Source organism: Carettochelys insculpta, chromosome 30 (assembly GCF_033958435.1).
Source record: "Carettochelys insculpta isolate YL-2023 chromosome 30, ASM3395843v1, whole genome shotgun sequence".
NCBI classification, from domain to species: Eukaryota; Metazoa; Chordata; order Testudines; family Carettochelyidae; genus Carettochelys; species Carettochelys insculpta.
The window spans coordinates 3,986,919-4,009,235 of NC_134166.1; the positions used below are offsets into that span (position 1 = coordinate 3,986,919).

A 22,317-nucleotide genomic window follows, 5' to 3' on the forward strand; every position below is an offset into this window, starting at 1 on the left:
CTGGCCACTGGCAGCAGACAGGATCCTGGCCCAGCTGGGCCTTTGCTCTGACCCGGTAGGGCCATTTTGGGGTCTTACGTCAGCAACAATAAACAGCAGGTACAACCTGAGCTGCAGCAGGTCACTGTCTCCCCTCCTGCTTCTCAGGCTCCATCCCTGTGAGCCTTTGACCAAAGGAAGTGTCCACGGTCAGGATCTAACCCCTGCTTCCTCCCAAGATCAGCTCCTGACAGCTGCCTGAGTTGAAATAAAGCAGCAGACAACTGCCCCCGTCAGACCCAGGTTTGCTTTTAATGCCATGTACAAAGTTCCCCCACAGAAAAGAAGAGCCAGACCCCAACTTAAAACACTCTCCAAAATAAATTAGGCTTTTTAAAATCTCCCTTGTGCGCACCAAGGAAAGACACTCTCCTCCCCAGCCACCCCTAGAGCCAGACCTCGGCTTTTAGCGAAGCAACGGACTGAAGTGAAGCAAACGATGCAGAGGGACCGGATTCTTTTTGCCCCACGGTTCTGGCAGCCCAGGCTGCACGCATGAATCCCCCCAGCCCCTGTACAGTCAGAGCTGAGCCAAAGGGCCCTGGGCATTGGGAATAGCAGAGCTCTTAACCCTGTATCCTCCGCCTAAGAACAAACCTGGCTGGGACACGAATGACTGTGGTGGGGGTGTCCTGCTGTGCCAGGCACAGAGAACAGACCCCACTTTCCACATGCCCTGGGAGCAGCTGATGCCTGGAGAACTCCACCTCCTACCTACCCCCAGCCCCGCTCATGACCAGGTGCACATCCCCAGCTCCCATTTAATTACAGGGAGCGGCAGCAGCCTGCACTCATCACCTGCATCCCAGGGAGCCTGGTTCCCAGCCTGGTGAGACTGCATTGCCAATGAGGGCTCACCCTGGCCCAGGGCATCCCACACAAGCAGCTTCGGTTCCAGAGAAGAGCCATCCGGCTGGGCCAGCTGAGCTCCAGCACTGATCCCTGGATCTGGCCTGGCCCTGTTAGGATAAGAGTTCAGTCTCCTGCTCTAACCACTAACACTCACCCAGCCCCTTCTAGGACGTGGGCGAGAGACCAGGATGCTCAGCCCATGTTCTAACCACTAGTGAACGCTCCCTCTCTGGAGGAAACATGCAATTCCAGAGCTGTGGGCGTCACACGCCGTGGGGAGATTGTTAGCAGGTGGCTGACGCTACGGGGTGACTCTGTGCAGGATGGGTGGGTGCCCCAGCTTGACTCTCAGATCCCTCCTGGGCTGCCAGTCAGGAAAAGCTGCCGCCCTCTTTACCCACGAAGGGGGCCTGGCTGGTACGGCAGCCAGCCAGCGAGTCCCACAACGGTCGCATGGAGACGGAGAGCTCAGCGTCGGAACCAAAGCCCCAGCTCCAGCGGGCCAAATGGAGTCACTGCTGTGCTGCAGCTCCTAACCAGCAGGGCTCAGTATGTACCTTGGCCTAGATAAGAGGAGCCGTGCAGCTGTCCCCTTTCAAAGTGTGCCTCCCCCAGGCCAACGTATTTTGGAGGTTTAACCCCCTGGTCCAGAAGATGGAGTTGCTGTTAACAGTGACGCCGCTGGACTGTTTAAACCCTCAATGTAGATGCTGCCTTCACTTCCTGCCCCAGGACACCCAAGAACTGCCAGCTGGGCTCAGAGCCAGGATCCATCTAGTCCAATATCCCGTCTCTCACAGCAGCTAGGCAGTACCAGCAGCTTCTCCAAGGGAAGAGATGTTCCGGTGCTTCTGTTCCCCACACCTGCTGGCAACAGTGTCAGAAAACCGACACCACAGCTGTTCTCTCCCCGGAAGCCGTCTGCTCGCTCCCAGCCCGCATCTGCTGCGGGGCCAGAGCACCGTGGCCCGGTGCAAGGCCCTCCCAGAATGACTCAAGCGGTGGCGACAACAGGAAATAGATTGCTGCAAACAGATGTCTCGGCTGATCAGCCCTGGCGGCAGAAGGAAACGCATGAGGCCAGGTTCAGGGGAGCCCTGGGCCGGGCAGGGAGGTTTCGTAAGATTCCACACCCTGCACCTCCGGCTCTCAGCTCACCCCTGCAAGGTGGGCATGATCTCCACTCTACAGCTGGGGAAACTGAGGCACGGCCCCGCCGCAGTCACAGTTCGGCTGGGAACAAAAGCCGCAACTGCTGCCTCCCAAATGGCGGCTCTAACCACTCAACCGCACTCTCGTGTTCTGCCACCAGGTCCTGCCGGCGCGTCGAACGCCGGTCTTCTTCCCAGTTCTTCGCCCCACCTGTGAACGCTGGCGCCTTTATCACCCCCTCCATTTCAGCCAGACGGGGGCAGCACACAGCAGCCTTTGGCGCAAGGGGGTGGTAGCCTGGGACGGACACGTCACAATGGGAGTGAAGCTAAGCCCTTTACTCCTGGTAGCCCGTCCCGGGGCGCTAAGTAAGCTCAATGCATCGTCAGAAGATCAGCCAATCAGAAAGACCCCAGGGGGAGCAGCACAATGCGCCATGACCCAGACAGATAAGAAAGGAAGGAGATTAAAACAATGCAGGGTCAAGAGCCCTCTCCAGCCAGTGCCAAGCAAGTGCAGCAGTATGACCCAGCAGAGCTGTGCTTTATTCGGGGGCCACGCATAGCTCAGGACTACCAGTGGCTTGTGCTGCAACCTTACGCCCCGCGCACATTGACACTGGCTCTGTGCCCACTGGCTGCTGAGCGCAGGGCAGGGCAATGAGGAAGCCAGGTGTGGGATTTGGCGCCATCAAAGGCAGCAGCAGTAGGTAGCTGTGAGGCAGACCCACGTCTCGAGACCCACTGCTGGAATCCCAACCCGCCAAGTGCCAATCACGCCCCCGCAGAATTCCTGGCTCGCGAAGGGGACACGACTCAATGGGACACCCAAGGGGACGGGTGGACGGACGCACCCATACGAAGCTGCTGGGGTTCCCGAGAGGAGGAAAAGCGGCTTTACCAAGTCCCTGTTGTTCCCTCTCTGGAAAACCAGCCCCTTTCGCTGACACGTGCCAAAGAAGCTCTCTAACGTGAGCGACTGCGGGTGCAGAGCAGCTGCACGAAGCCCAGGAAGCAAAACTTCCGGGATTTTGCATCAAGCTTCGGCGCAAACTAAAGCCAGTCGGTGGCCCCTGGGGCCGAGCGGCGAATGTGGAAGGGGCGTAAGCCAAAGGACCTGACTCGCGATGACACTAAGGTTCTGTGCTGCCACTCTGGCGGCACAACGCTTCCCGGGGCGTGGGGGAGAGTCACTTCTCTGAGAATCGGGCCCCGCAAGCTGAATGATCCCTGCAGCTGTGGATCCTGCCCGGGGCCCCTTTTACCCCACTGTACTCCTGGGAGGCTGGATCGTAAGCCCTTACACAATCTCCACCTCCCTCGAGCATGGGCAGAGGACGGGGGGACGCGCTGGGACACCTCCCACCCCAGGGGCTCCGCGGCACCCCCTAGAGGAGCAACCGGGCGCAGCCGGATTGACAGTGGCAATGTTAACTATTTACATCCCTGAACCGCACGACCTTGCAAATGGGCCCTCTCGCTCCCCCGGCTCCAGGGAGGGGGGGGCCGTCCGGGCGGCTAGGACGTGTGGCACTGGACGTGTGGGTGCGAGGCATCCTCGAAGTCGTCCTTGTAGTAGCCGTCGCCGGCGTGGGGCTGCCACCAGTGTCCCGGCTGGGAGAAGTAGTCGCTCAGTTCCACCTCCTGCATGTTCTCCGTAGCCATGACCTCCTCCTGGGGCGGGAAGAACGTTCGGAGCTGGCGGAGTTGCTCAGGGGAAAGCCAGCCCGGCTCGGGGAACTTCACCTGGGGGGACAAAGGGAGACCGGGAGGCCCATCAGGACAATGGTGCGGGGAGAGTGGAACACTCCCCGATAGCACGAGCTGTCAATCACCATCACCCCAGCTCCACCCTCATCCCCCCCCCCCAGAAGGAAACGACCCCCCCATCGAAGGATGAACCCTGGACGTAGCCTCCTGACCCAGCCAAAGCCCTGAAGTCCGTTGCTGGAGGCAGCAGCTGATTCGTGAGCCTCTTGCGCGAAGCGGGCTCTAGAGAGAGACAGAGTCACTGGGCTACCGCCCACCTGCCTCGGCGCAGGGGCTCGCTCTACACCGGGGAGTTAAGTCGACTGCAGATATGCGACTCCACCTACGGCAATTGTGCAGCTAGAATCGACGTCTCTGCAGCTGACTTAACCGTCTGTCCACACAGAGGGAGGTCGAGGGTGACAGCTCCATTTCGTGCATCGCCACCGGTAATCGAACTCTGGAAGATCAACCTCGACTGGGTCCATCTTCCCGAAGTGTAGACAGGCCCTGAGCCACAGACACTGCAGCTCTGCCCAGCCCCGACCTCCCCTCTCTCTTGGGTGCCACCTGCTTCTCGCCAGAGGCTCCGAGCAGGATGCTCCCTTGCGGGTGGGGCTCTGGATCTCAGGTCCCCCCAGGCAGGGGCTCCTCATGAGCCAGAGCCCCGGGCAAGTTGGGCGGGTGCTTTCTAACAGTTCAAGTATCCCAGCTGGCAAGCGGAGCTGAACCCAGGGGTCTAGAGCAGCGAGAGGACGGTCGAGATCACTTCCTGGACTCGGGATGTAACAGAGGATCTGGTTAGATAACTAACCGACAAGTGTCGGCGAGCGTCACCGGCTACTTGCAGCCCCCAGAAGTAAACAGGGAGTGGCTGGCTCAGCTTCTGTCCCTTCCTCCCCTTCCCCTGCTGCTCTGGGGCAGGGGTGTGAGGGTCAGGACGCAGGAGGGGACTCAAGACTGGACTTTAGGGCGCAGGGGGAGGTGGGGGGCTGGCTGGGAGGGGTCAGATTGAGGCAGGGTGTGGGGTGCAGGAGGTGGTCGGGGGTTGGCTACACGAGGAGACGGGGAGGGGGGGTTTATCGTGCAGCCTCCTGCTGGGCGGCTCTCACCAATGGCAGCTCCTGGTCTGTGGCACAGTGAGGCCGAGGCAGGTTGTTTGCTTGCCCCAGCCCTGTGCTGCTCCTGGACGGGGCCAACGTGCCCCTGTGGCCCGAGGTAGGGCGGGGTCACATGGCCCTGTACGCTGCCCCTCTCTGCTGACACCGTCTCCTCAGCTCTTACTGGCCACAGTGCCCCGCTCCTGGCCAGTGGGAGCTGGGGGGGGAGGAGTCGGCGCTGCAGGGAAGGAGCAGCACTCACCCTCCTGCTCCCCCCTGCCTCTGCCTCCAGACACGAGACGGCAGGGCCAGGCTGGCCACTTGCGGGAGGTGGAGCTGGGGCAGGTAGGGAACCCACAGGCCAACGTCGACTGGGAGCGAGCGACCGACTGCTGACCAATTCTTAGAGAGAATCAGCACCTGGATTTGCACAACTGGCTTTGCTGTGGCACCTGCCCGCCCCGGGTCTCTGAGCCATTTGCAAAGGGGAGGTCAAACCCCCAGCCAGAAGTAATATTAGCTACATGGTGCCGAGAGGGAAACTGAGGCACAGAGCACCACACCAACCCAGCTGGGAACAGAGCCTTGATCTCCTGAGTCCCCAGCCCTGCATCTCAGCCCCTGGCTGGAGGCTGCTGCTCGGTGCAGGGCTGACCACGCTCAAGCCGGAGAGCGTTTGCAGGGCTTCTCTTGGGAGTGGCTGGTCACTCTAGTGCTACGGGGCAAAGGGAGGGACGGGTGTGGTGTGACCTGGCATGAGGCCATCGATGGGGCTTGGGCCACTAACGCCAGCCGGGGACCAACCCGGGACCTCCTAGGAAGATGTCCCCCACCTGGAAGTGTATGATGAGCTGGCCCTTCTGGGTGGGGCTTCTGTAGATGGGCATGCCTTCGTTGGGGATGCACTTCACCGAGCCCGGCCGGATGATGTCACCTGAGCAGGAAGAGGGGGCAAAATGGGGGATTAAAAGACAGCGTTTCAGCCCCTCCGTAGGAAACCCACATGCCCACAGCCTGGCAGAGGTGGGGCAGCTCCTGGCAGGTCCCCCGGCCTACTGGGCTCCTGGGTGCATGAAAACTGCAGCTCATAAGCTATAAATGGCTCTTTAACCCATCTCCTGCCAGAGGAGGTTGTGAGGGCCAAGCCTAGGACAGCGGTCCAAAAATTCAGGGAGGACACGTCCCTTGGTGACTATTAGCCAGGCTGGGCAGGGATGGTGACCCTGGCCTCTGCTCATCAGGAGCTGGAAATGAGCGATGGGGATGGATCACTCGCAGATTACCCCTGGGGAGCCTGGCATTGGCCACTGTCGGAAGACAGGATATTGGGCAAGCTGGACCTTTGGTCTGACCCAGCGTGGCTGTTCTAACGTGCATGGGAGACGTCCGCAACAAGACATCCAAGGGGCTGGGGAGTTTGGAGGGCCCTAGACGAGACCGCACAATAATCTCTGTGGTGCAGGCTCCCAGCTGCAGAGCTTTGCCTGAGTGACCTTCAAAGCAGGCATCTTTTGGGATCAACATGTGCTGGGGGCTGGGCCGTTCCTGGACTGGCTACAGGGTATGTTATTGATCCTACACGGTTGCATGTAACCTGAGTCATGCGACCAGAACCTTTGGTAATGGGCCCACCAATAAATAGGGGTCAGATTTCCCTAGAGAGGGTGGATATCACCCTCCTGCTGCACGTAGGGAAAATGAGACACAAAGAGGAGAAGTGGACACATAGGTCAGTGGCACAGGCAGGAACAGAACCCAGGAGACCTGGTGTCCAGTCACCCTGCTCTAAGCGCGCCCCTGCCTGGACGGAGAGTGGAGTCCAGGTCGCTGGCTCACCTTGCTGCGAGGACACAAGCAGGGTTCTGCTGTCCAGAGTGCGGACGACTTGCCGGAAGCCACACAGAGCATCCACCAAGCTGATCTCCTTGTGCATGACGAGGTCGCTGCCAATGCGCTGGAACACCGGGTGCTCCTTTTGATCTAGGACGATCACCAGGTCCCCTGGCTCTAGGCCAGGCACTTGGTCCCCTTCCTGGTGGAACGTGATCCTCTGCCCATCCTGCATGCCTGCAAAACCAACCCCGACGACCCACGGGCTAGTTGGCATAAAACTGACTTCAGCCAGCACTGACTTGCGGCCACCTCTGGGGTGGAACACAGGCACTGGTTCACAGCCACACGTAACTGCACAGTCCAGGAAACCAAAGGTACTCTCCCATGTGACTGACACTGCAGGAGGAATCTAGGGAGGTGTCAAAACACTGGGACCCAAAAATCTTGACGGAGCAGATCAGAAATACCTGGACTACACCATGTGAGCAACAAATGGCTATTTAATGCATCTTCTGCAGTCCTTTGCATTGTATGATGTTAAAACAGTGGGATTTAATTAATAACCCATTGGTTATTAGCCAATGTGGATGCTCTTACTATGTTATTAACCAATTAAGTGATCACCTTGCAGTAAATTATTACCTTACCTGCAGTGAGAATATCAGATACACAGAGATAACTGCAAAAAGTAATACTGCCCTGTTGCACTGATTAAATACAAGTAGAATGACAGATAGTTAATGAACCAATGAGTTCACACTGCCGCCGCTCACTGAGCTAACATGTTGACGGCTAATTTGGCTCCAGAACAACTGAGGTGAGCGTACAGTGGGAGCGGACAAAGAACAGGGCTTACACCATACACCTTTTGGAAATCCGCATCTCAAGGGAGGCGCTGTAAGAACGACGTTAGCACTGAAGCGAGGGGAGAGCGGAAGGTAACCAGAAAGACGTGACCTTAAGGCTCCATCTCTTACAGACCAAGGCAGGCCACACCCCTGACGTGATTTTCTGGGATCGAGACGTTGTTTCAAGCACTGGGCAAGAAACCTGGAAGGACAGATGGGATCCCAGAGCGTGACAGTAATAAAATAACCCTACTGGTCACTGTACAGGGCTTTTCATCTGGGGATCTCCAAGCATGTTACAAAGGCGTCACTCGCGCCAGAGCAAGGGACTGAAGCACATCGGGGATTAAGGGCTAGCTCAGCCTCACAGCAGGAGGACGCAGGGAAGAGCTGGAGCAGAAGCTAGAAGACGGGAGTCCTGTGCCATAAGCAGTGTTCCATCTAACGTTTTCCATCCAGGTGCTGAATAAATTTTGTTATGTGCACCAAAGCAAATGCAGACATGCACCATCAATAGAAACACACGCTGCTGGCTGTGGGCTCTCTGCTAATCAGCTGGGCGGCACCTGAATCTCTCCTGGGCAGCCACCCAAGTACTCAGCCTACGGGGAACACTGGTCATAGGCACGGGACCACGCCAATGCGTGGAGGCAGGAACGGAACCCAGGAGTCCTGGCTCGCCAGGTGCTAGACCAGACGGCTGGACACTGCCAACCAGGGCGCCCGCCAATATTTTTACCATCCCTGTGCAGAACAAATTTTGTTATGTGCACCAAGACGTGTGGATGTGAACCACCAACAGGAACATGCTGCCAGCCGCGGGCGCTTTGCGAATCAGCTGGGCAGCACCTGACTCTCCCCTGGGCAGCTGCCGTCTCCCCTGGGCACCTGACTCTCCCCTGACGGCAAACGCTGCCGTCAACCCTCTCTCAAGCTCCCAGGATCCAAACATCGCCCCGGCCTCACCTCTGTCCAGGTGGACGTTGAGGATCTTCTTCTCGCGCATCACCCTCTTGCCGTTGCAGGCCAGGCAGCGATCGAGGGGTCGGACCCACTCGCCCTGGCCCTGGCATTGTGAGCACATGGTCTGGATCTGCTGGATCATACTGGGCCCCAGCTGGTGCACGTGGAACTCCATGCCGGTGCCGTGGCACTTGGGGCACCTTCGGTTGACGCCGTCCCGGACCCCGCAGCCTGAGGACACGGGAGGGGAGACAAGAGGGAGGGCGTCAGTGAGGCTCGCCGCTGAGCTGGGAGACACCATGCGGAGCTGTGGGGGGAAACTCCAGCAGCGCCTCCGAGAGCAGGGTGAGCGGACACCAATCAGGGATCTGGGCAGAGAAGAGGAGGAAAAAGATCCTCATTTCTGTTTGCCCCTCAGGTGCAGCGATTTGCCCACAGTGACAGTCGGGCAGAGCTGGGGGCAAAACCCAGGAGTCCTGATGGCCAAGCCCCCTGCTCTAACTGCTAGTCACCACTCCCATCCTGGACACAGGAACAAAACCCAAGAGTCCTAAGTCCCAGCTCCTTGCTCTAATGCTTTGCCCCCACTCTGCTTCTGGACCTAGGAACGGAACCTGAATCTTGACTCCCAGCCCCTTACTCCAGGCTTCCTCGCCATCTCCATAACCCAAGGGGGAGACCCAGCAGGAAACCTAGGCAGGGCTGTGCTGGGGTGAGCATGACCTCGCGTCTCCAGAGCCCCCAGTTACAGCCCCACCCCCAAATCAGGATCAAAGTGGAAGTCCCAGTAGGCTCCCCCCCCCGTTCCTCACTGGATGGGGACTGGAGGGGGGTGGAGCTGTGCTCCCCCCCCCCACACTTCTCACATGTGATAAGACACACAGCCCCTGACTCCTGCAAGGTCCTAGCTGCAGCATCAGTGAGTTACTCACCTTTGCACTTGCTGCAGATGACGTTCTTCTGCACCGACAGCTTTCGGGTGGTGCCGCTGTACAGATCCTCCAGGGTCACGGAGAGCGGATGTACCACTGTCTTTCCTGACCACAGGAGAGAGAGAAACCAGATGCCAATAAAGGACAGAGTTCCCCTTCCAGCTCCATCCCCTGTGCCCCACTGGAGACAGCAGCTTCACCTCACCTCACATCATCTCCATGGGGCCTGAGCAAAGCGTTACAAGCTACAGACAGACAGGGATCACTTTAGGCAGCCACCTCTGGGGTGGAAAGCAGTGGCCACGCAACAGAGAAGAGCAATGCTGTGCCAGCATCCCTCAACCACTTCAGAAATGCAGCCACCTCTGGGGATGGACCATGGAAGCTGTTTAACAGCTGCATGACATCCCACCAGAGTAGAGCATCAAATCCGCCTAGTCAGTTACAGGGCTAGCTGCACCCTGGACCCTCTCCAGGCTCTCTGAGTGCACCTGTACAGGTGACAGACCTCTCCTGCTCTTGGACCTGGTACCTGGGCTACAACCGCACGACGAGCCTTGAGACCAGGCCTGATTGGGCTTTACCCCGGCAATTCTCCCCTTCAGCAACCACAGGGAGGGGTCGACACAGAGTCCAGACAACTTTCTTAACACAAAGTCTTGTTCAATCTGAACAGCCAAGCAGCAGAGGGAGGGGGGGTTTCCAACCGCACAGAGTCAGTTTGCAGGTCTGCCTTCCTTCGGTCCCCAGGAACCTGAGCAAGGCCAAGTTGCTTCAGAGGCCCTTTCCAGGTCTCCATCTCGGCACCTTCAGCAACTCGCTGGCAACTGCCCTGCTCCAGGCCCTGCTCTAGAGAGGGGTGGGCAATAATCCCCAATAGGAGGGGCCACACCAAGATTCTGCAGATGATCGAGGGCCGCACAGTCCCAGGGAAGGGGTGCAGGGCCCGGGACGAGGTTGGGTGCAGAGGGGAATTCAGGGTAGGAGCCTGGGGTGCAGGAGAGGGTACGAGATGGAGATCGGGTGAGGGAGGGGGTGTGATGCAGGGCAAGGAATTGGGGTACAGGGTTCAGGAGGGATCTGGTGCAGGAGGGGATTCTGGCCTGGGGGAGGGGTGCAGGAGGCAGATGGGGCGGGGTGCCAGAGGCAGAGTCTGGCTGGGAGGCGCTTACCAAAGCAGGTCCTGGGCAGCAACACTTTCAGCCAGGCTCCCCAGCCTGCCAGCTGCCCCAGCCTGCTCACAGTGAGTGGCTATGCCAGGAGGCTCTCTGTGCTGCAGGGGGCGGGCGTCGGATGCTGCTCCCCACACCTGGCAAAAGCTCTCCGATCCCATTGGTCAGTTTCCAGCCAATAGGAGGTGAGAGATTATGCTGGGGGTGGGGCAACACGAGACGCCCACCCTGCCCCCTAGCACAGAGAACCGCCAGCCGTTTTGAGCAGTGCTGCTCTGGGCAGCAACGGACGGATGTAAAGGCTTGAAGGCCGGATACAGCCCCGCAGGCCTGCTCCTACTCTAGAGAATGACCTCGCAGCTGGGTCGCGCCCTCTCCACTCCCAGCCCTGGCGAGAGCAGTGGGGCAACTTCTGTGCTTTCACAACAACTCGTGTGGGTTTGGTTTCTTCCCTTCCGGCCTGTTTACCAGGTCGTTCCCCACAACCCTGTTATTAAGCTGACCCACCTCTGCCCCCAGCAGATGTAGCCCTGTAGTCATACAGCAATCAGCCCCCCTGCCCAGGTCAGAGAGTGCTCGTACGTCAAGGCAGAGTGGCCCTTTCTCCTTCACACCCTGGAGTTAATTGAAAGCTCCGGGGGAATTTAGAAAGTCAGGGTGTGATTATCTATCCCAGCATGAATACGGAGAGCAGCCCAGAATGAACCCCCTCCCGTTCCAGGCTATGGAGCTGCGATCAATATGAAGGGCGAGGGCTTCATTTGAAGCGGGGGCTGGGGAGACCCCTGAAACACAGCGCCCACTAGGGCTACATGGCGGGACCAGTTCTGGGAGAATTCAACCGGAAGAGAGCCCTGCCCTGACTTACCAACACCTCTCCGTGCGGCACCTGGAGGATTCCTTGGGAATCAGCCATCCAGGCTTCCACCCTGCTTAAGGCAGCACCCGATCCCGAGCTGGCTGCGAGGGGGTGTTACTGTGGAGCTGGACTGCACCTTCCTTTCCCAGCGTGTCATCAGCAGGGCCGATATGCAGCAGGGACACAGCCTCTGCCGCAGGACGAGGCTTCCCCAGAGTCAGACCCCCGCTGTCACCCTTGAACAGTGCCGCTTCAAGCCCTGATCTCCAGCATGGGTAAGCCCACCAGTGTAATCAGCACGGACCTCTCTCTGGCCCAGGATCCCACCCCTGGTACCTCTTCTCTCCGGCTGGCCGGGCATCCGCACCCCTCCTCCGAAGAACATGTTGAATATGTCCATCGGAGACTCAAAACCTCCTCGGCCTCCCACGCCGCCTTCTTTCATGGCTCGCTCCCCGCCCCGGTTGTACAGCGCCCTCTTCTGGTTGTCTGACAGCACCTCGTAGGCTTGTGAGATCTGCTTGAACTGCGGGGGGTGGGGGGGAAGGGAATTAGAGGTGCCGCCTGTCCCCACGGGCTCAGCTCCCGCCACCGGGCTCTCTACCTACCCGCTCCCCCTCGCTGGGGTTCTTGTCGGGGTGGTACTTCAGTGCCAGCCGCCGGTACGCCCGCTTGATCTCGTCCAACGTGGCGCATGGCTTGACGCCCAGAAGGTCATAATAGCCCGTCTCTTTCACCATCTTTCCCCTCTGATGCGCTGCTGGGGAAGGACAAAGGGGGTTCAAACAGGGACCCTGCTGCTGGCTCCCCTCGAGTCATTTAAAATGCCCCCAGAAGCCAGCCTCATACACCTGACTGCCCCCCCCGACGGCAATCTCTGAGTGCCTCCAAATCTATGACCCCCCAGGAGACAGAGATGTGCTATTCCCATTGTAGCAATGGGGAAACCGAGGCACAGAGCGGCTGAGGGACCCAAGGCCACCGCGTGTCCTTGGTGTTTCCCACCCTTCAAAAGCCAGGCCTGCTCAGCCTGTCTTCTGGACTGACAGTGTTGGCAAATGAAAAAGACTCTTGACTGACAGACCACTGTGAGTGCAAGCAGTGGACTGGCCCATGCACCGCACTGACTCCGAGGAGCAAGGTAGCTGACCCTGGGCACTAGAAAATCTATTGCGATTATGTTACCGGAGAGGGTTGAATAACGCAGCACTGGCAACCTTGCTGCCAGACCCTGTAAGGAGCTGAATGCTTCCCGGTGGGGGACAAGCAGCCTCAGCTGCTCCGGTGGTCAACAGGCATGGAGGGTGCTCAGTAGCACCCTTTCAGCACCTGGCAGGTTCAGACCCTGGATTGGGTTCTGGGCTCCCGGATTCCAGGTCAGACAGAGCCCAGCTTTGACTGAGTTTGTGGGAGTCCAAGATCTGTGCCCTTGTTACAGATCCTCTGGCCTAGGATGCCTGAGAAACTGGACAGCATGGTGTGAGTTACACCCAGCGTTCCCTGTCAGCTGAGCACTTGGGCAGCTGCCCAGGAGAGGTTCAAATGCCGCCCAGCTGATCTGCAGAGCGCCCACTGCTGGCAACGTGTGTTTCCACTGGTTGTGCCACCTGCACATGCCTCAATGCGCAAAATTTATTCTGCACATGGATGGAAAAGCTGGTTACACACCTGCTAGCTTAAGGCTGACATCAGCACAATCTGTTCCCTTGACTGTCATCCCCAACCAATCTACACAACATACTCCACCCTAAAGGCTGCAGTTGGAAGCTTGGTTTAGACCAATTTAAACTGGCCGGACACCAAAGCATCCATGCAAATGTTCGTTAGACCCTGGCCAATCTCAGCCCTTTCGGAACACACTTTTAAGAGCCAAGGGGCTGTTGCATGGCACACAAGCATCCTTCCACCGCTGGGGTCAGGTGGTGGAAGAGTCATCATGGACAAGTTAAACTGGCTAGTCCAGGACCGGGTATGAAAAATGGTGAGGCTAAAGGATCAACGCCCTGGTGACAGGCCTGGCAACTCTCAGCTGCTGGAAGTTTCAGCAGGTGCTGTCCCTGGACCCTGCTGGGGTGTAACAGCCTGGGGCTAGCAGAGACTTAACAAGGTCAAAGCTCCACCATCCTCCACTTGCTGGAGAGCGCTTGCTCTCCTCACACCAGTGCCTCTTGCCTACCACAAGTGGGGAAGGTCTTTGCTCCTTCACCCCTCTTTCAACTTCTCTTCTTAGGGTTCCCATCCTCCACAAACAGCTACCAGCACTCGGGGGCAGAAGTACATTCAGGTCACCCACATGGGGCTCTAAAGTGCAGTTGTGAAACTGACCAGACTCTTGTTAATTACAGATCCAGCAAAACTCCCCAGCCACAGCCAGAAGCCTCTCTCTGCAGACTCAGGGACACAGGGCTGCTTTGTTTGCACTCAGGTGGTTTTTCTTTGCTGGCACTTTAAGGGCAGGAAAGTCTATTAAAATGAAAGCCAAGGGTGTTGCAGATGCTGTGGGAAAAGGCAGTTTCAACCAGGTGCGTGTGTGGTTTTTCCCCAAGATGACAGGCTTGTCCTGACATACTCCTAATGCTAACAGGTACTTGGAGACTATGGTGCTGAGGGCCACGTACAGCATTCTCTTTAATTTTCTCCATCCATGGACAGAATAAATTTTGCTATATGCACTGAGGCACGTACGGATGTGCACCACCAACAGAAACCCACGCCACCCACTGTGGGAGCTCTGCTAATCAGCTGGGCAGCACCTGAATCTTTCTTGGCTGGCAGCCCCATCGCTCAGCTTATAGCGAAGACTAGCCACATAAGAACCTAAGTCAAATAGAACATCCCGCTCTCACCACAGAGGAGACCTCCAAAAGCAGAAGCATACAGCTCCCCACTGAGCGCACAGTGGACCAGGCAGTTCATATGAATTCAGTTATTTCAGGCCAGGGCTCGGCCTCTCTCCGATTCCCTCACAGAGTCATCTCTGGGCTTGACTTCACCTTGGCATTAGCTTGAACGTAAGCCCCGACCTGACACCCATTCTCGCATTAAGATCTTTCACTGGTAAGTGGGAACAGAGTGGGAGCCGTCCTATCTACTATCAAAACGAAAAAGAAGTCAAGGAGCACTTTGGTGCTTCAGACCCAGGCTAGCTGGCCCAGCACAGTGGGTAGCTGAACCTGGAGTGCTGCTAATGCAGTGGGGACTGTTCTCATCCAGTTACTTCATCACAGAGCTGTTCTCACTCACATTGGTGCAACCCTTCTATGGGCCCACTTTTCTAGCTGTTTAAAACTGGATACATCAGTTTCACTCCAGCATGTAAACCTACAAACAGAACAAAACAGCAGTCCTGTAGCACTTCAAGTGACTAATAAAATAATTTATTAGGTGATGAGCTCTCCTGAGACAGACCCACTTCATCAGATCTACATCCTCACCAAAACGTGTAAGGCGATAGGTCTGAAGAAGTGGGTCTGTCCCACGAAAGCTCATCGCCTAATAAATTATTTTGTTAGTCTTTAAAGTGCTACATGACTGCTTTTTTGTTTTGATAGAATACAGACTAATACGGCTACCGCTCTGTAACTACAAACAGAAGCTAAGAACTTGTGCACACACACGCAGGCTCTAACTAAATCTGTTTAAAAATGCACCTTTAATTAGGCAGCTCTGTGCCTACTCCCATCATTAGTCTAGTCCCACCTGGGAAATAACACCGTGGCACAAAAGCATTTCTTAGTGGCAACCTGAGCAGCCAGACCAAGGGTAAAGCAGGTCACGGGTGAGGTGTTAGCAGGACTGCATGTACTGGTGACAGCTCTATCACTCCATTTCTGTCTACAAAGGAAAGATCTCTGTCTCCAGGACTGCCAGCTGGGAGGGAAGTTTACTAACTCCAGTTAACTCAGCAGTGATGACGTGCCCCTGCTGCCTGTGAGGTGGGAAGGCAGCAGCTGCTGTGGACACTCTGAGAGACAGACCTGAGCCCCAGTGGATTTAGGACTGTGCTGAATGCGGGTGGCAAATGGATTTTCTAGGTGCAGAGCAGAGGTAGCACCAACCCACCCACCCCTGCAGGGACGCTCACCCCCATGGCCCTCTCTGCGCCTGGGACCACCAAGGAACCAGCGGACAAAGTTCCACCCTGCAGCACCTGGGGTGGGGTGGGGTGGGGTGGGGAGGGGCAGCCCTACGAGAAGGGTGCTGGTTTCTGGGTGACACAGCGCAGGGCCCTGACCCTGGGAGGGGCAGGGGGTGCTGTCTGGACCCCGGGATAGTGGAGCGACTCAGGCATCTCAACACTGGCCAGTGAAGCCCCAGGCCGGGGGCGTAGCCCAGGCAACGAGGGGCCGTCCGGGATGTCCCCCAAGGGCGCATATGAGCCCCGAGCGTGGAGAAAAGGACCCAGGCGTCCGGTAAGGGCGGGGGGGGGGGGCAGGTGTCTGGGGCCGCCAGCGGGGAGAAGCACGTCCGTCCCTAGGGCGCGGAAAGGACCCAGGCGTCCGGGGATCCACGGGGCGGGGAGAGGGTCGGTGGGGGCGTCGGCGATCCCCAGGACTCGCATGGGGGAAAGAACCCAGGCGTCCGGGCGGCAACAACAGAGGGGGGGAACCCAGGCGTCCGGGAGGGGGGAGAAAGGGGGAACCCAGGCGTCCGGGCGGCAACAACGGTGGGGGGGGGGGGGGACCCAAGCGCGCCCCCCCTTCCGGAACTCACCCACCGACACTCAGCTTGTTTCCACCCTTCTCCGTCCGAACTCTCTGGAAGCCTGGACACGCCTCCTCCCCGCCCATTGGCCGCAGCCCAGCCCCCGAGACTCGCCCCTCACCGCACTCGCATCGCCCATTGGCTCGAGTTCCTCCCGAGCTGCAGCCCCAGCCACGCCCTCTCCCCTCCCAGCCTCCCATTGGCTGGCCTTCCGGGGGAGCGCCCGCCTTCCTTCAGAGAACGTGAGACCCCGCCTCCCCCCTTCTCGGATTGGCTGTCGGGCGTGCCGCTCCCGCGGCCCTAGGCTTAAGTTACGCCCCTGGGCGGGGGGGGGGGAAGCCCTGCTTTGATTGGCGGGATCGCTGGAAAGTTTCCACCAATCGGATCGAAGGGTGGCAATTTCGAAGGCTGTCAGGCGCGTGGGGCGTGGGAACCAGGGGCAGCGGAGGGAGATGAGAAGAGGGGGAGGAGAAGGAGGAGATGATGATGATGAAGGATAAGGATAAGGTACAGGAGGATGGGGGTGGAAAGTGGGGTGCGGAAGGTTCAGGCCAGAGCTCTCTTCGGCTTCTCACACAGGCTTTGCTCTGGCTAGTTATTGTCCTTGCTCCAGCTCCTCTCCCTGCCAGGTCTTTCACTTGTTGGGGTGTTTCCTGGCAGCAGGTTTAATGGTGATCTGCTAGCTGAAGGATCCTGGCATTGTGGGCCCAGCAAACACAGAAGGAAGGCAACCTGCTGGCTGTCAGGTCGCACAGCCCGGGAGAAGGGATGAACAGCTCAGATCTGTGGGGGGGAAAAAAGAAAAAAAAAAAGAGGTGGATGTGTAACTAGACAGCTACCTGCATAGGTTATTTGTGCAATTCACTTCCACAGGATAGAAGAAGCAAAGTGTTGAGCATGATTTTTTTAATTTAAAAAAAAAAGATTAGACATTTATATGGCCACTGAGAACACTAGCAGTTAAACAGGATACATGTGTCAGAGGGGTAGTCATGTTCATCTGTCTCTGCAGTAACAAGGAGGAATCCTATGGCACCTTAAAGACAAATAGATTTATTTGGGCATAAGCTTTTGTCAGTAAAAACCCACTTTGTCAGATCTGGTGAAATCTTATGCCCACATAAATCTGTTAGTCTTCAAGGTACCTATCACAGAGCATGGGGGTCACCAGGCCCTGCACCCCTTCTGCAGTTAGGTGTGACTGTCATTCAACAGGTAGAACAGAAGGTTTATTAATTGACAGGGACAGAGTGTAGAACAGACACGTCAGTGCAGAAACTAGAAGCCACCAGTACAATCCATCTTGGAGACAGGGGGCCAAGTAGGGGTCCCTGAGCAGGGCCCCTGGCCTTCCTTCCTCCATCTTCAGCCAGATGAAACATTCCAATTCAACCGCCCAGTTCCAATTTCAAACCAGCCAGTCCCCTCCTTTGTCTTTTTTCCCAGGGAAAAATGGTGTCACCTGCTTGTATAGGTCACAAATGGCATGGAGCCTCATTGCCTGAGACATCATCATCATGTATGAGACATCATCACACTGAAACTATCATCACCAACTATACACTGATGCGGTGCCTAGGGAAACTGAGGCACACACCTCATGCTACTACAGGACAGTAGGAAACACATGCAACCAAACCAGGGGAATAAACCCTCACGCTCCCCACTCATCACAGCACTCCTCGTTGTTTTTAGAATATACGTGTTTATAAGTGATATGAACCTTCATGCTTCTGGGCATCATACAACCACTGACTGCCAATGATCAGGATGGAGTTCAGCAATGGGTCTGGTAATTTCACATTACTCCATTAGGGGGTTTCTTGCACCTTTCTCCACAGTGTCTAGTGTGGGCCTTTGTGGGAGCCATGATACAGGTCTTAGATGGACTACCAATCTGATCTAATCTGGCAATTCCTTGGGACTGATTTTTATAACCATCAGCAAACACATGAAAGTGACACTGTAGGGCAGCTATAATGAAACAAGACTGACGGCAGCCCAGGATATTGCTGGAGAAATGCAGACTGCAGCTGCTATTTGCCAAAAGCAACAATATGGGGAAACGACAGCTGTCTCACTATGCCGTACCATGCTCATTGTGGGATCCTATGCGGTCAGTGACCAGGGATTGCTGTCTCTCTCCTAGGGTGAGAAAAAAATTGTAATTAACCAGGATTGCAAGGAACATAGCAACTTTACAGAAGGAGAAATCAGGGGAGGGAGATGGCTGGGCTGTCAGTTTCCCTGGGATAAAAGCTGCTTTTTTCATCACCTTGCTCTGGCTGTGTATAAAGAGCCTTCTGGTTGATGGGAGTAGCCCCCTGAGAATCTGACCTGTCCAGGGGGCTTGCTGACTACTGTGAAACTGATGTAAGGGCAACCCCTGGATCAGCCCCTTTTCCAATCTCCAGCATAGAGAGTGATCAGGAGTGCAGCTGGGACTTACTGCACTGTGGCTACTCTCTGCTTCCCAGCCACCCTGGTGTGGAATAAGATAGAGCACCTGGAGGCTGCTCTTACTTACACCAGAATGTAATGAGACCCCTTTCAGGTCCCAGAAAATAGGGGAATTAAAGGGGTTTTAAACCCACCTTAACCTTCTCGCTCCTTCCTGTCCCCCTAACAGTAACTGAGAGTATTTGTATAGATTTAAAACTTACTGCTGGAACTAGAGCTGGAATTTGAGTGTTGCTCGTATACCGCAGTGACCGTCGCATCAGAAATAACTAGGTTAGACAGATTGATTAGATTTGGTGAAGTGGCTAAAAAGAGAAGGAGGATTATGTTCTCAGCTAAAAGAGGGTGGCTGCAGAGAAACAGAGACAGGCGATTACTTTACATTTCTATAGGACCATGTGCCCCAAAACTCTCAAGGCCAGGACAATAAATTGCCTGGGCAGGGGGCTGGAACTTAGGAGACCTGGGGTCCGTTCCAGGCCCTGCCACTGTTTAGCTAATGTGGGGCAACTCATAGCCTTGCTCCCTGCCTCGGTTTCCCCATCTGTAAAACAGAGATAATGATACAGGCCTGTAAAACAGTCTGAAAGCTAAGGACAAAAAGTAGGGGATAAGAGCTAGGGATTAGTACTTTATATAGAAATGTACACTCAGGTACATTCACACAGCAAAACCAGAACAACCTGCAGCAGTAGTGAGTCAGAACCCAGCTCTAGAGACTGGGACTTGCACTGTGATCCATGTAGACGCTCTGGCTCTGATGCCTGGTGAGTGGGGTGGCTTTTGAAGCCCCAGTAGCAATGTTTACATGGCCATCTTTAGGGCCTGAGCCCTGTGAACTGGAGTCTGTAGACCCAAGCTCTGAGACAGCCAGTCCCTCCAGTTGGAGCTTTGTGGGGAGGGGCTGGGCTAGGTGCTCTGTTTACACAGCTTGGCCCTGAAGAGGTGAGACTCTCACCAGCCAAAGGGGTGGGGGAAACTTTATTGGCACCCCCTGTGTAGCTGGGGAACCACTGCACAAAGAGATGAAGTGACTGGCTCGAGTCACCCAGGGTGTCGGTAGCAGAGACAGGTCTGAACCCAAGCCAGCACTTTAATCCTAAAGCCAGACTTCCTGCACGCCAGTAAGAATCTGGAGGTGGGATTTAAATCAGATCAGACAACCCCCCCCACCATGCCCCCCTTCCTCAGGCTTTTGTTGCAGATTGGACCGACACCTGAGAGAGGCCTGTTTCCTGGCTCCGATTTGCATGCCGGGGGAGTCCTGCCAGACGGCCAGTCTTGCCAGACTTTAATCTGAGCTCTCCCCCGGGTGCTCCTGTCAAATCCGAAGCCCAGCTCTCTTCCCAACCTGAAACTCCCTGGGGTGCCCTGCAAAATGCATTCACATTCACGCCTCTTGCAAAGTACAGGCAGAACCTCTAGGTGGTGCCCAGACCACTGTCTGCAACGGGTACAGCCGCCCTCAGGGATTGCTCCACTCCAACAGCTGTGCCATATCCACAGGAGTATTTTAAAATACCTCCTGTGCCCAGCAAGCGGCTGGGCCTGGAGGTTACTCTGGTTTGGCTTATTATCATTATTTTTTAATTTCCCTACTTTGTATCTCCAGAAGCCAGAGGAGAAAAAGACAGACAGAGATGGAAGTTGTGTTGCAGCAGCATCCGGGAGCCTTCAGTGAGGTCAGGGCCCCAGTGTGCTGGGTGCTGTACATCTCCACTGTGAAAGTCAGCCCCTCGGCTCAAAGAGCTGGCAGTCCAAGAGCTGGCAGTCCAAGCAGACTGGAAGGATTGTTAATCCCTAGCTGCCACCTGGGGGAAACTGAGGAAGTGGAGCAATGCTGTGGCCGGCACAAAATCACAGAGGAAGTTTGAAATGCTGAACTCAGACCTCCTGAGGCCCAGCCCAGCACCGTAAGCACACGGCCAGGCTGGCTGTTTATAGTCCAGGGGGAGCGTGATAGTCATTTGTCACCAGGTGGCTGCTCGTGATGACCTGTGAGAAATGAGTTTGTGGGGTCCCCTTTCACTTCCCAGTGACCAGAGCAAGGGCCTCGCTGCAGGTGGGCAGGTGAGTGAAATAACTCCCTGCCTCGAGAGGGACATCTCTTTCTGGGGCTGACTAGCTGGTTCCCACCTGCAGGACAAAGGCTTCGAATGACTCCCTCCGGCAGAGGCTTGGTAAGCAGCAGGGCTGGCTTAGGAACGGGGCAGTTCCGCTCCCTTTCAGAAATGCGTTACTCACCCAGCCCGGATGTCATTCCATTATCTGCAGCAGCCGGTGTGGGGACAGAGCCAGCAGAGCACAAGAGCTGAGGCCGTCTTGGGCCTGCGGGGAGAGAGACGCATGATGCATGTGCTGGAAAATTCCAGTGGAGACGAGGCCCAGGGAGCATTTACCTGCCCTTAGCTAGTCAAGGGAGATCCATAAACACCCCCTGTGACTAGCTCAGGGCTTAATTTGTGCCAGGTAAGAGCCCTGGCACCGCCGGGCCTGGCAATTCAGAGCTCCGGCACCGCCGGGCCTGGCAATTCAGAGCTCCGGCACCTCTGGACCTGGCTGTTCAGTGCTCCAGCACCGCCAGGCCCAGGAATTCAGAGCCCGGCACCTCTGGGCTTGGCCATTTAGAGCTTCAGCAGCTCTGAGCCTGGCAGTTCAGAGTCTGCCATACCCAGGCAGGGGTGGCGCGTGGTTCTGTGTGTTCACAGAGGGTCACATGCACCCCCCTGTGTTTGCCTCCCCCTACCTGCACTCACTGGAGATGCCACTTCCAGTGGGGCAGGGGGTGATAACTCCTTTCCCCTGGCCTGGCACTGCTCTTGGGCTGCATCACTCTAGGGGAGTGGTGGGGCTGCCCTGTACTCCCCAGAGATGGTGCAGCTCTTCCAGAGGAAAAGGCGGGGACAGAGCCGGTGCAAAGAAGGGACGGGGTGTGGGTGATGGGGCATGGGCAGAGCAGCTGAGGGGCAGGGCTGGGGCATGTGGCCGGTGCCCCCCACAGAGCCCCAGTTGCCACTAAGTTGGCTGCACTAGTTGCAAAAGTTAAAACTGTTGCTTGGGCCGCCCCACATCTTTCATTACTGATGAAGCGTGGACTAGCTCGGCACAGGTCACTCCTGCGTTCTCCTGCGTCTCCGCCAAGGTGGGGCACCGTGATAGCTACTGGCCTGGGGAAAACTGGGATGCTACTGGGAAGGGGAAGAACGTGGCTGCATTGGAGAGGGTCCAGCAGAGGGCAACAGAAATACTTCGGGGGCTGGAACACACGACCTATGAGGAGGGGCTGAGGAATTTGGACTTAGTTTGCAGAAGAGAAGAGTGAGGGGGGATTTGATAGCAGCCTTCAACTTCCTGCAGGGGGGCTCTAAAGAGTATGGAGAGGGGCTGTTCTCAGTGGTGACGGATGGCAGAACAAGGAGCAATGGTCTCAAGTTACAGTGCGGGAGGTGTAGGAAGGATATTAGGAAAAACTGCTTCCCCAGGTGGGTGGTGAAGCACTGGAATGTGTTACCTAGAGAGGTGGTGGAATCTCCATCCCTAGAAGTTTTTAAGTCCCTGCTTGACACAGCCCCGGCTGGATGATTTAGTTGGGGTTGGCCCCGCTTTGGGCAGGGGGCTGGACTCTGATCTCCTGAGGAACCCTAGAATTCTACGG

At 56.6% G+C, this 22,317-nt stretch overlaps 1 protein-coding gene across 3 annotated transcripts; it reads right to left on the minus strand.

The window, feature by feature from the left end:
- Window positions 1-273: 273 nt before the first annotated feature.
- Window positions 274-16,303, minus strand: LOC142003789 (dnaJ homolog subfamily A member 1-like). 3 transcript variants are annotated; one of them, XM_074981062.1, is made up of 8 exons: window positions 16,216-16,303; window positions 12,107-12,258; window positions 11,835-12,024; window positions 9,468-9,572; window positions 8,539-8,766; window positions 6,728-6,958; window positions 5,725-5,825; window positions 274-3,788 (listed from the first exon to the last, which is right to left on the minus strand). In XM_074981062.1, the coding sequence occupies exons 1-8, from the start codon at window positions 16,286-16,288 to the stop codon at window positions 3,561-3,563; spliced, it is 1,308 nt and encodes a 435-aa protein (XP_074837163.1). In that variant the 5' UTR covers window positions 16,289-16,303; the 3' UTR covers window positions 274-3,560. The 3 variants fall into 3 exon arrangements, with proteins under 3 accessions (XP_074837163.1, XP_074837165.1, XP_074837164.1); XM_074981064.1 differs by having other exon boundaries at window positions 12,107-12,255; window positions 16,212-16,274; XM_074981063.1 differs by having other exon boundaries at window positions 16,212-16,258.
- Window positions 16,304-22,317: the final 6,014 nt, after the last annotated feature.